This window comes from Mugil cephalus, chromosome 13 (assembly GCF_022458985.1).
Source record: "Mugil cephalus isolate CIBA_MC_2020 chromosome 13, CIBA_Mcephalus_1.1, whole genome shotgun sequence".
Lineage (NCBI taxonomy): Eukaryota > Metazoa > Chordata > Actinopteri > Mugiliformes > Mugilidae > Mugil > Mugil cephalus.
Window position 1 is genome coordinate 2,683,672 of NC_061782.1, and position 13,814 is coordinate 2,697,485.

General features: G+C 41.6%; 1 protein-coding gene across 1 annotated transcript in view; it reads right to left on the reverse strand.

Annotated features, from left to right (window-relative positions):
• Positions 1-6,623: 6,623 nt before the first annotated feature.
• The window catches only part of slc24a3 (solute carrier family 24 member 3), a 63,800-nt gene continuing 56,609 nt past the window's right edge, over positions 6,624-13,814 (reverse strand). Inside the window, 11 exon segments of the mRNA XM_047602230.1 lie at positions 6,624-7,313; positions 7,496-7,561; positions 8,594-8,706; positions 9,041-9,155; positions 10,466-10,632; positions 10,828-11,068; positions 11,491-11,588; positions 11,591-11,650; positions 12,125-12,252; positions 13,180-13,233; positions 13,349-13,374. Of these exon segments, the coding sequence (XP_047458186.1) occupies positions 7,164-7,313; positions 7,496-7,561; positions 8,594-8,706; positions 9,041-9,155; positions 10,466-10,632; positions 10,828-11,068; positions 11,491-11,588; positions 11,591-11,650; positions 12,125-12,252; positions 13,180-13,233; positions 13,349-13,374 (1,218 nt within the window). The 3' untranslated portion in view covers positions 6,624-7,163.

Consider the following 13,814-nt stretch of genomic DNA (forward strand, 5'->3'; position numbering starts at 1 on the left):
TAAAAGAAACTCTAATACGTTGTAAAATACAGGGACGTGCAGTGAATTACTGACTCTAAACATGAACCAAGAAGCAGTTCAGAGAGCACATTTTAAAAAAAAATCTAAACATTTCAGTTTTGTTGTGGAAAGTTAGGACCTATGATAAAAGTGTGCACAAATATTATATAAATGGCCAGGAAATACAGAAAGGCAGCAATTTTAACTATTACATTTATATAGTTATTAAAAGTACCTCGTCTGTCTCCCCTGACTGCACGTCCCCAGTAGGAAAGTAGATCCCTGTTCAAATATTTGCTTTCTTTTCTCTTCATGAGAAGACGATAACATTAATTCTACCCACACGGTGGTGACGTTCTCCTCCAGTCAGAGACACCAGAGTCGTCCTGTGTGCTAATCTTATGGATTAACGTTGTTCAATGTAGTAAAGTGTTGTTCTTGCATGTTGTTCTAGTGTAACGTTAGAAACAGGCAGGTCTGCCGGTGTTGACGTATTTACTGATTATCCTGGTGATATGAACTAGACTGTATCGTACCTGTATCATAATCTTTTCTCCGTGCAGCAGAGAAACTGTGGCCGGCTGCGTATCTCAGTTTCGACAAAGGACTCTGTGCTAACTGCTAGAAAAAATAAATGTTTGTATAAGATGAGATTGGATCTGAAGAGGATGCGGGGACTTCTAAGCTGGTCTGAGTCCCGCGCTGCGTTGACCGTGCACATCCTTGTAAAACGTATGTGATTTTAACACGAGAGAAGAGAACTGAAATCCGCAATTACACACATCTACATCAGCGTTGAGTACTGTCAGTCAGAAATACTTGAATTCTAAAAAAAAGGTTTCAGTCGTTGCAAAATCAAATAATTAAAATGCCATTTGTCTTGTACTGATTCCTGTTTTTTTGTTTGGGGCAGAAATGTTTGTGGATGCGTTGCAGTCAGTAGAGAGGGAAGTGAAAGTGAAGTGGCTGAAGGAAAAGTGAGAGCTGGGGTGGAAGGACGTTGAGTGGCATTCACGTTGCGTGTGATAAACCTGTACAGACTCTGCATGAATTTCTCTGAGGCCACATGTGCTGCCGTGATATCGTAATCTAACTTTCTTTGAGTATTTATGTATGTCTCTGTGCAGGGAGTTTTTCACAGAGAGCTTCTCCGTTGTCTTAAAATATTCTTTTTACATTTTACATCCAGGAGATATTTTTCTGCTCATCATTAAAACGTGTCAGAAATATTCTTTTTGCACTTAATAAATGTTGGAAATCAACTCCCTCTTGCTCAGACCTCTTCTTTGTTGGAGTCCTGTTGTAGCAGCGCTTCACCACCAGGTGGTGCTGACTACCCACATATACATAGAGCTTCACCAGAGTTCTGGCTTTAGGATGAAAAACTAAAAAACAAAGGTCTCACTTGCAAAAAAGAAACAGTGACAGAAGTCTGTTAATGCAGAGGCAGAAAATAACGGAAATAAATGACATTCCATGGAAATGTATTTTAATTGTCCCCATTTTATTTGCACAATAATACATGTTGCTGCTCTGGTTTTGTGCATATTTATTTGCATCAAGTGCATTTTTGGATTTGTCTTTCCAACACCTCCCCTGAAATTAAATTAATCTTTTTTGTTCTTTAATGTTTTTGATGATATATCGTTAAGTTTAATTCAGCTGCGCTAGAATGATTTGCAAAGCAGCCAGAAAGAAAAGTGACAGGACTATACTTCCAAGGGACTATATAGTATTAAATGCTAATGACCAAAGACGGGGAAAAAAAAGGAAAACATGCTGCAAGGTAGGCAGGTATAACTCAAAGTCACAAGTGGTGAAATGCAATAAAAAGAAAAAGCAAAGACAAAGGGTACAGGCGTCACAGGGTGAAAAATACAAGCAAACAAACAGGTTACTCTGCAGACAACTTGACAAGAGACAAAGCGAAAGACGGGACTATATAATATATATATATATATATATATATATATATATATATATATATATATATATACACACCATATGGGCTGAGGGGTTGACAAGGCACAGGTGAAACTAACGAGGATGGAGCCAAAAAGAGAAACCAATAGGGGGGAGACACAAGAAGTGAAAGACGACAGAAACTTAAAAGATGAAAACAGCAAAAGGGAAAACCAGACAGGGTCACAGAAAATATTGAAACTCATAAAGAGAAAAAATGGTTCTAAAATCTAACATTGAAAAAAAAAAAACAGTTCTTTTGACTGCTTTTATTATACATGTACCTTATCATAAATTATGATCCCTACCTTTATAACAACATCGTGTCCTGCTCTTTGCAATATCTGTATTAATTATGCGATCGGGAACATTTTATTGAATTATCACAAATACTCCCACAATAGAATCAATAATTGTCTCAGTTTTAGGACGTGTGATGTCTTCATGTAATAAAAGACCAACAAATTATGGTGAAAATTAGAAGTTCCAACTTTTCTCTATTAAAATAAGCTGCTCGATCTCTCTGGGCTTAAAGCTGATATCGTCACTTCCCAAGTCAGGAATTTTAAGATACAGGTTGAGTGAACAGTTTCCCGCCGTATTCTACTGTATAGCCACACACTTAACATGTCATACCTGTATAAATCCAGAATCAAAACCACGATGCAGGATGATGATGTTGCGCTGAAACAAAAACTCAGACGCAGCACAAACCGATGTGTTACCTTAAGCAAAGACAACTTTATTTAGTGCTCAGGTAGCAAAAATTATTCCTAAAATGACATCTGAAACATCTAAAACACAAAGTAAACCGTTCTGTTGAAAAGTTTCTTGTGTAGGAAGAGGTAAAGCTCGGACACGTAGAGCAACGCATCATCTGCAAACACTCTCACTCTCCGTCTCTCGTTATATCCTACGTTAGCAAACAGCATGCAGTCATCTAGGATATCCAGTTCATACTAAAAATCCAGTGCCGTCTAAAAAAAACAAAAAGCCGTTAGACTCTCATCCCAAAGTACATTAAAATTTACCATAAATAATTTATTATATTGAAATATCTCCATGCGAGTAAACAAAAAGACAATATCGTCAGAGGTCTCAAACACGTCAAAACAAAGGAGGGGGTACAAGGGAGACCTAGGATCTATGAAAATATATTCGACAGATATACAGATTGAGACAAAAAATATATAAATACATTTACACCTATTTATGTACATATATGTACATCAGCAATATATCACCCATGTGAATATCACAAATTATTTAGAAATCTTCTCTACAAGATGCCTTTTGTGGTGTTTTGGTTAGTTTCAGAGACACGGTACCGTATGTTTAGGTGTGAATAGCAGCACATATCGAACATACTGAACAAAATAATCCGGAGCGACTTGTTGCTTTTTGTTTTGTTTTGTTTTGTTTTTGATGGTAAAGTGCATGATACAGATATTTTCTGATAAACATGATAAACTTAAAAGTAAATGCCCTGGGTTTATGCCCTGAAATGCCCCGAGGAGCGGTGGCTTTTAATTGACCAGACGGGGCTACTGTACGTTGAACCTGATAAACGACAAGGATCACCGACGTCTCGTAGTCAGCGATTAGCGGTCGTATGATACCGGAGCAAATATCTGTATCTTAGTCACTGTACCAGGACAGAGCGGGTGAGCAACAGATGTTGACTTTCAAATTAATTTACAGAAGAACCATGACGTTATTAGTCACGTTTAATTTCCCAGAAGGGGACTGATATGTAACTTTAAACATTTCGTGGCTTCTGGAAACAGCTAGAATTTGGTATAGCACGTTTTAGGCAGTGGTTAACAGGTAAGTATTAAATTAAGATCTGTTATGCTGTATCTTAAAGAGAGAATGAAGTTTAAAAATTGTAAATGGAACTCGGAAGAATTCATGGAGGCCGGCCGCTGCTAGGAGAAACAATATTAGGGCCAACAAATATACCAATCGTAGCTCAAAATGTGTAGCTTTTTCAATTAAATGACATTTTCGACCAGAATCCTGAAAGTGATTTATAATAGTCCAATATTCTAGGTAGGAATCGACAACCTTCTGTGCTCCTCAGGCTAGAAACAGGTTTGTGCAAATGGAGGCGAACTGGATGCTACAGATTTATCATTTTTTCAACATTGTCATGGTCATTTTTCAGAAGTTGACAATCCCACAATTTCAATAATTAATTAATAATTTCAATAATTTGCTGATTCAGAGCTCACATTAACATCCAACCTGGGCAATCAGCTTTGAGTAAATGTGTTCACACCGGCCGTTAAAATAAATGAGAAATCTCTGATAACAAAAGGTAAATGAAGAGTTTTGTGATTGTCAAAGAAATAATCCAGACACATCAACATGATAAATAATTATTAACCACATTTTTAAAGAACAGAATCTCACACAGTGGACTCGTATTAAACAGTTTCATGAATTCATTCCTGTTTAGATTTATTTGTTATTAGTTAGCGAACCCCTGGTACATTTGTGATGTGATTACCCAGAACAGATGTTGATACAAGGTCTGAACGCAGCCTCTCACCATCTCATTAAGTCAAACTTTGTAACTCATTACTGACTTGTCGCTCCTCATATTTAATTGTTTTTTTTTTCTTCTGACTCACATCGGCTTCCATAGAATCCTCCCAGAAATCAAAACCGGTTTATGAAGTCAACAAAAGAACTGGTTCTTGAGTGATGAGTGATTATCACCACATCGAGCTCTTTCAGGGAAACCTCGTAGGAAATAATCTACCCTGACGAAACCTGCTAATGACTCATAAAATGATTACCTCCGAAAGTAAATATCAAGGTCTCACATCAGGTGAACATTCGAACAGCATTTCGTAATGATCTGAACTTTTTTTTTGTTTTTAGCTTATTAGGAATTCTATGACGATGTCGGCTGCTCCCGTGAGTAATAACAGTCTGTTCGGATCATTTGTATAGTCAGGAATAAATCCTTTCATAAAGAATGACGAGTGGATATTGACAGACATCTTTTTTTTTTTTTTTAAACTCTACTATAAATCCATCTTTGATCATTAAAGTGGAATATTTACATATATCTGTAAGCTCAATAATTATTGCATTACATAAGATTCAAAACCCTGTTTTCCGGTCATAGCACAGAGGACTGTGTCTGTGAAATAAATAAATACATACCATATAGAAACAAAGACAACATTAATCATTTTTACATTCAAAAGATAGTATCTCTCAAATTTGATATTTTCTATCACCGATCAATAAATTAGCAAAGTACCCGGAACAAATCAGACTATTTGTTTTGTTCATCTTCCTCAGTGAGAAAAGAAATAAAAAAAAAAAAAAACGCATCGGGCGTCTGACATTTAAAAATGAACCTATCTGAGGGAGAGGCTGACATTTTGACGGATACCGAGTGAGAATCAAAAGGCTCTGATTGACAAGCAGTCACTTCTTCAGAAGTCTTTGAGGAATAGTGTGACCTCGCTGGTCTTTAGTGAAATAAAAAAGAAAAATAAATCCCCCGGAGGGTTTCACAAACCACGTTGTACATGCTCTAAAAACTAGTAGGAATATTTATGTACCACAAACCTACCATATCCGGACAAATCTAGACATTAGGCATTACAAAATACAAATTACTCCTGGATAGAAAATAAAAGTTAAACCCTCCTCGGAAAGAAGAATGGGTCGGGGTTAAAGTCCTGCATCCTTCCATGTTACCGTTTCCTCATTTCCTTGTTGGCCCCACAGAGGAGGAAAGCATGACAGCAACCTACCGCGGAGGAAACACCTTGTCCGGCTGTGGATTCGAATGACGCCACAGCTCTTATCTATTTGGCCTTCGAGAGGAATCAAAGCAGCAGTGCTAACCCTAACCCTAACCCTAACCCTAATCTTAACCCTAACCCTAATCCTGAATGGCAGTAGAGAAGCCACCACACACCCCTACACACGGTAATGCATTTGCATTTCATGAACACATGAATTCCACTTAAACCTGCTTCATTTTACAAGGATGGTCTCCTTATAATCAGCATGCATTAGCAGGAGCTACGTCTCGTCTCCCCCTGTGAAGCTCTTCAGTGCAAGTTCGAATTCTGTATTTCACATCCACATGCAGAACGACGCAAACACCTACACGAGAGGAAATTGTGCTTGTCTTGTACATGAGTGGGTTTTTCTTTTTTTTTGATAAAAATGTCTTCAGCGTGGATGGCTCCAGAAATGAAACCCACCTGGGTGTTTTTATTTTCTCGTGACCTCCAGAGGAGAGATGTGCGTACGACATGAATAAATAATAAATAAAACATCTGGGGTATTTACAGAGATGGGCTATTTACAAAAAGAGGAAGTGGGGGAGAAAAAAAAAAAAAGAAAGTCTCTGCTTGGTGCTAATTTAAACGAAAACAAACCCTACAACTGCGAGTTAATTCATGAAGAGGTGAAAGGATAATGCCCTGGTTGTGTGTAGGTGTAGATGTCTGAAAACTCATTCGATGGACTTAATTATGAACTCTCAACGGAAGTAAAAACAGTCCAAAGATAACGGCGTTTGAAAAATAACTCATCTGCATATCAGATTCTGTTCTCTGCTGAAGACCTCGACACGTGGCCCTAGCCGTCCAAACAACTCGACAAGTCTTATGAACTAGCCCTCCCACCCCTCTACATCATTGCTTTTAATCATTATTACTCTCAACTAGTAGATCTAAAAGACCTACCTTTCCTGTCAGGGAAAGGTTAGCAGCTAGAAAACATCACACCCAAAGTACAAGGAGTTTCAAAATAAAAAGGTCCTCATATAAGGAGTGAGCAGTAGTTGGACAAAGAGTTTTTTTTGTGTGTGTGTGGTTGTGTGTGTGTGTGTCCTTCGTCAGTCAGTTCATTCCACTTCTGCTTAATCCGTCCCTCGCTCTGGTCTGGTTAGGAGCAAACACCAGAGCGGCTTCATATTGCACCGAGAAAAAACAGAAGAAATAGCAGAGCGGGATCTCTTCCGCAAAAGAGACAGAAGAGCAGGAAGGAGCGCGAATCAGATTGGTGCCAAAACGGTATTTTGCAATCGATCCTTACTCGTCAGATTTAGAATTGGACCTCCCCCGGTTGTCAGTCTTCCGTCGGACGCCACCAGATATCGATACTTCCTGTACGAGTGTGTGTGCGGCGTGTGTGGGTGTGCGTGGACGAGCGCGTGCGCCTCAGTCGTCCCGGCAGGTCGGCAGGTTGACGAAGGTGAAGATGTTGTACTCGATGAGGCAGGAGAAGCACAGGAAGACGGAGTAGAGGAGGAGACACGTGAAGCCCAGGCGCTTGTCCAGCGTCCACTTGTTGAGGTGAACTCCCAGAACCTGGCGAGGGCAAAGAGAGGTGATCAGGATCGGGACGCAGAGAGACCGGAGCCGTCCTAGCAGTGGTTCACAGCCTTTTTTGAGGAATTGTTTGATTAGCAACGATTTATTTGATTGGCAACTTAACCATTTCATTCAGTTTAAATTTACACGGCGCCTCCGCTTTAAAGAGTTGTACTCACCGTCATGAACACAGAGGCCAAGAGGAGACCCACCGAGAAGATCAGTCCTTTACTGTTCAGTTTGATCTGCAAGTAGAAAATGGGTCAGATGTTGAGAATGCAACACGATGAGGAGGCTTGAGGCTCATTTAGAGCGCTGCAGCTCCTACTTACTGCTTCACGTTCAACAACGGAGATTGGAACTGAAATTTTGCTGAAACTTTGCTAAAAAACTGGTCACACACATTTTTGCCTCCTCAGTTAACCTTTCCTCAATGTGTTCCACCTTTATTGATCCAAAACAGAGGCCCAGTTCCAATCCACCCCCTAAAAACTAAAACCCTGAACCCTCACTGACACGGAGCAAAACTTACCCCCTTTCAGGTGATGTTACCTGACAATGACGTGCTTAGAAGTTCTGATTTCTAATCTACTTGAAGCATGCACAAGGACTCTCTGATCAGACAGGATTTATCCAAGCACTTGCTTTGCAGGATGGACAAGAGATCTTTTCAAAAGATGGAAGTGGACCAATCAGTTCAAACATTGTAAAGCAGGAAAGCAGAAACACGCTACTACCAACCAGACCAATCACAGCTCTCGCGGTCATACCGTATTTCCTCTAATAGTGGCCACAGCCTTTATTTACGCAGCCGCCCCGAAACACCGCACCATTACCGTACCGGTATCTTATCCTTTGCGGGTCAACATTAAATCGTTTTGCAGCTTCCTCTCCTGTATTTTGCTCTTTTGCATATTTCAAAACCTTCTCCTTGAAATTCATGCCAAGTTTTCCTCTTTGTGCCACGCTGCTAAATCTCTCTGTTGTTCAGATAGCGTTGAAAAGCTGGGTTCACTTCAAATGTAGCTACTGCCATCTGTTGGCACTTGTGTGTTACTACATCTATAACTGGCCGACATTAACACACACTAGTGCATCTACACTGAATGAAATACACGGTTATTTGTGTATTTGTTAGGTTTCATCAAGTAAGGCCCAAAATGGAAACATGGCTTCCATGCGTTCTTGTAATAATTTAGAGCCCAAACTTAATGTGATCTCTGTGTGTCGTGCTTGGAGCTGGGATGAACCAGGAGCGAGGGGGGGGGGCCACTTACATCCGAGCCATAGTTGATAGCCAGGGTCTTGAGGGCCCAGGGGAGGCCGAGTCCCACCAAGATGTCGAACACGTTGCTGCCAATGGAGTTGGACACCGCCATGTCTCCCATCCCTGAGGGAGAGACGGAGACAGGGTAGAATAAAAGGGGAGTGGGTGGATAAAGGTAGAGCTGAAGTCAGTTTAGCTGAGGATGGACACACACACACACACACACAGACACACACACTCAGACAGAACTGTTTAAATATTTGATGACAGGAACAAGAATAAACACGGATGAAAGGATGGAGTCAGCCTCAGTAAGGACAGATCTTTACCGTCCCTCTCCACCCGCCGGGCTCCATCTCTGTGTGGCACCACTTTGATTCTGTTGTTTGCCTAGTGTCCAGCCACAGGTGTGTGTGTGTGTGTGTGTGTGTGTGTGTGTGTGTGTGTGTGTGAATACCTTGCCGTGCCACTATGAGGCTGGCCATGCAGTCGGGGACGCTGGTGCCGGCCGCCAGGAAGGTGATGCCCATGATGACGTCCGGGATGCCGAGCGTGAAGCCGATCACTGTCACCTGGCCAACGCACAAAGACACAAAGACACAAAGACACAATGACACAAAGACACAAAGACGGACCTTTTGATTAGCATCTGAAACATCGGAGCTATTGCTTATGTTGACATATCTCTAGTCTACATTTGTACTTTGTCATCTCATCTCACGTTGTCTTACTTCATGTTATTTCATCTCCTCTCCTTTCATCTCATATTATCTCATCTACCTCATTTCATCTCATCTCATGTCTTATCTCATCTCGTGTTATCTCATCTCATTTCACATTATTTTATATTGTGTTTTTTCATCTCGTCTCATGTTATCTGACCTTATCTACCTCATCTCATCTAATCTCAAGTTATTTCTTTTTATTTTATTTGACCTCATGTTCTCATCTCATCTCATCTCATCTCACGTTATTTAAGGTTATCACATGAGATGAAATAACATAATATGCTGTGGGATGAAATAAAATGTTAGTTTGTCTCCTCTCATGTTATCTTACCTTATCTACCTCATCTCATCTCATAATATCACCTCATGTTATTTTATCTCCTCTCCTCTCCTCTCCTCTCCCCTCCCCTCCTCTCCTCTCCTCTCCCCTCCTCTCCTCTCCTCTCCTCTCCTCTCCTCTCCTCCTCTCTTCTCCCTCTCCTCTCCTCTCCTCTCCTCTCCTCTCCTCTCCTCTCCTCTCCTCTCCTCTCCTCTCCTCTCACAAGGTGAATGTGAACCGAATTCTGTTCCGTTCCTCTAAAATATCCTGGATTTATCAAAAGGTCAGTTTTCATTTTGCACTCGAAGATAAAAAATGAAATATGCACACGCTGATATTCTCATGCTAGCAGTGAATTAGAGGATCCTGGAAGATGTCTCTGACGGTGACAATCACTGGCTGACTCTGCAGCTTCCTGCAGCACTGCAGAGCTTTTTAAACCCCATTAGGGTGGAATTATCCTCACAGGGGGAAGACGCAGGATAAAGAAGCGATCCCTGTGGTAATTTAACTCACTGATCCAGGTCGGTGTTCATTTTGACAGCCCTTTGATTAATTCATTAATTATTGCTTTTAGTCTAAACTAAAATGAACATTGATTCAGGAGTGATTTTAGTTACAAATGAATAACAGAATAACAGACAGACCTCCTGTGTACATTAGTAGTTAATATTTGTGCATTTAGTCTATTTGCTCACTTAGTTTTTATATTTTAAGACGGGTCTACGGGTTTATTCCCTGGACTGACTGGGTTTACCAGCAGCAGCTCTCAGTTCAATTCCCCATTTCATACGAATGCACTTTATGTAAAAATAATAAATGACTGTCCACTCACCATCCAGACCATGACGTAGGAGAAGGCGGCGATCCACAGGGTGGAGGCGATGAAGGACAGCATGAACCAGTTCTCCCAGCGAGGCGTGGCCGAGTTGGGGACGGTGAAGAACAGCAGCAGACACAGAGGCCAGGCCAGCAGCCACTTCATCTTATTACACACTCCAGCTGCAGACACACAGGACAGGATGGAAATACAGAGCCAAAAGAACATCAACATCCAACCGTTAACGTCATCGCGTCACGGACACATTTGAGGGATCTGATCCGTGACCTTTCAGTGTGAGAAACAGCACATTAATGAGCACGAGTGTCTGTATCGTCTAACATTTGACAGAATAAATCCAGACGTCCAGCGGGTACCTGGGCACTGGAAGGGCACAAAGGGCCCCTCTCTGTCGTCTTCCTCCTCCTCTTCGTCGTTCTCGTTGTTCTCGTTGTCCTCGTTCTCCGTCTCGTTGCCGGCCTCGCGGTCGTCGTGCCGAGCGTTGGCGCGCCTCTCCGCCCCGGACAGCCCGTTTTCTATGCTCCGCCTGCTTCCTCCCTTCACGGGGACGTCGGAGTCGCCGTTGGTCAGAGTCCGAGTGTTGATCAGACGCTGCCTCTGTACACAAAGGACGGACGGGGTCAGCTTCTTAAAATGCTTTATCAAACGATAGCTTCTTCTTCTTTGCACTATAGAAAAGGGAAACATTTGGAGTTGTCTTTATTCATGGGTTATTCTGTTACTGGTCCGGCCCACCTGAGATCATACCGGGCTCTATGTGGCCCCTGAATTAAAATGAGTTTGACGCCCCTGGTCTACACCGGCATCTCTCCGGGGTCATGCCCAGACTCTTCAGCGGTGGAGCTGATTTGTAGTTCCGTGCAGCTCCAAATGACCTCGTTAAAGCAGCTGTCTGAGGCGCTTTCCCCTCGGAGAACAACACGCCGCGGCCCGTTTTAAAAATTGGAAATGGCAACAATCTCTCTTTTTTTTTTTTTCTCAATCAGAAGTGCAGCGGGGGAGCGTCTGCGCGGCCTCACCTCGGTGATGAGCATCCGCGAGGCCATGGTGAGGCGGGTTCTGGGGGAGAAGTGGCTGGTGATCATGATTCTCATGCCGGCCTCGGAGAAAGTCAGCGTTGGGGGTACGCAGACAGCAGCTCATCCACCATCAGCACGGACGGCTTCCTGTGGTGATTCGCTGTAGAACAGACACATGTGAACTATCACCACAAATCCGCATCCATCCACTGTATTAAATAACTCCTAAAACTCTCATTTCAGACGTGTGCAGTCAGATCTTTGCCTACAAGTTCTATGCAAACGCAGAGTGATGATTTTCCTAACTGCCTCTCCTTTTGGGGATACTTGCCAGCAGATTAGCTACTTTCTGTGTTAACTTCTACTCAGACACAAGTAAAAGAGCTGTGAGAAGACTCTGAGAGCCCCCAAAAACCACTTTAATGGGAAGAACTGGGGAAAAAAAACGTAGCGGAGCCACGAGGCGAAGCAGCAAATTATAAAATGTGTCATCTAGTTTTTTCCAGGAGAAGTTTAATTGGAGTAAAAATATTTAAATAAAAAAAAAATGTGTTTTTAACCGTCCCGAGCCCAGTGCTCTTTTCTCCTTTCCACCGAGCTGTTGAATCGCTTGAAGTTTAACAAAAAACTGCACCTTTCTTTAAAAGCACAGCCGTGGCATCGCAGCCGTCGTCCAGCTCGGCGTTGTTGGCCGCTCCGTTCCTCAGGCTGGACGAGCTCTTCTTTCGCCTCTCCAGGAAACGGACGACGTGGGAGTTCATCCTGAAACAGACGAACAGACAGAATCACAGTTCCTTCATATGTGGCAACAGGATTGTTGTCTTGTTGTTATGGCAGGGTACATGACATATGTTACGAGTTTGTTTTGTGAAGTGATGTGTTGTACCTTCCTGTGAAGGAACCTCTGAAGATTTATTATTAATTGTTTGACTTGTACTTTTTTATCCTATTACTTATGTTATTGTTAAGCCCTTTGTGATTTTTATCCGTGCAAGGTGCTATATAAAGTTTATTATTATTATTATGTGTCTCAATAGGTAGAAAAGTGCTATATAAAAGCTATATATTACCATTTATCAATAGAGAACAGTCGGAATTATTGAGCTAACAGGCTAATGCTAACATGAGAGAACCTGACTGCAGACGTCTCAATGCTAATGGAACGTAACAGAATAATCTCCAGGTCAAACTCTGCTTCCCAAAAGTTATTTGCTCTATTCGACAAAACTAGTGCAGTTAAGTGGTGTTTGGTCCAGTCAGAGCCTCCTCTCTTATGGAGTCCATCCATCCATCCATCCATCCATCCATTCGTCCATCTATGCACAGATCACAGCAGTGTTATTTGTTGAGATTGAGTCTCAACATGAGCTCAGTAAAGATGAGGTCTTTACTTTGACCCCAGACTGAGAATGTGAAATGACATTTCCTGTAGTGTAGCGATGGCTTTGAAATGACGTTAACATCAACATGCACATTTAAGTGAACAATGTTTTTGAGCGTCCTCATGTTGTCGGTGAATAACCTCCAAACGTCTGAAGCTCTCCACCCTGCAGGTGTCTGTTATTCCAAGCACGGTGCATTCATTTATGTTTGACAATTACTAGGTTCACACGGGTCATTTTTTTTAGAGGCTTCACAGTCTGAATTAGGCATTTTAGAAGGAAAAGTTCAGGCCACAGCATCACTCACTTCATGATGAGAATGTAGACGAAGTACATGAGGATCAGCGTGAGGGCCTCCCACCTGGAAAACACAAAGGGAGATCAGTTTATTATTATTATGTTCATTATGTGCACGGCCATCTGCAGCCATGAGCAGAATCTGTATTAAGTCTTTGTCGTTCATTTGAAACACTTACCAGACCACTTTTTCATCATATATGAACTGTAACATGGAGCAGAAAAACTGAATCAGTGAATTAAGTACAATGCATGTCATTAAAACATGTTCCACACAAACTGTAAATGCATGGAAGTAGAATCTCAGCTGAACCACAGTCAGGCCCGTGGGATGAATTTGCAAAGTGAGAAAATTACATAGAAGACATTAAACTGCAATTTTTCAATAAAATTTGCACCTATAATGTGTTGTGCTGTTTTAGTCGTGACATGATGCGACACAGGGACCCAGAACTAAACAGCAGGTGGCAGCAAAGTGCTAAAATTTCACTTATTTTTCTTTAAAATATCAGATCAAATTATTGTTCATCAGGTATATTTATTTGCATTAAAACAAAGGGAAACTTAATACTTAATTTGTTATTTATAGACCATATATGGCTTGAGGTCAAACTGGGCTGCATGTGGCCCCTGAACTATAACTTT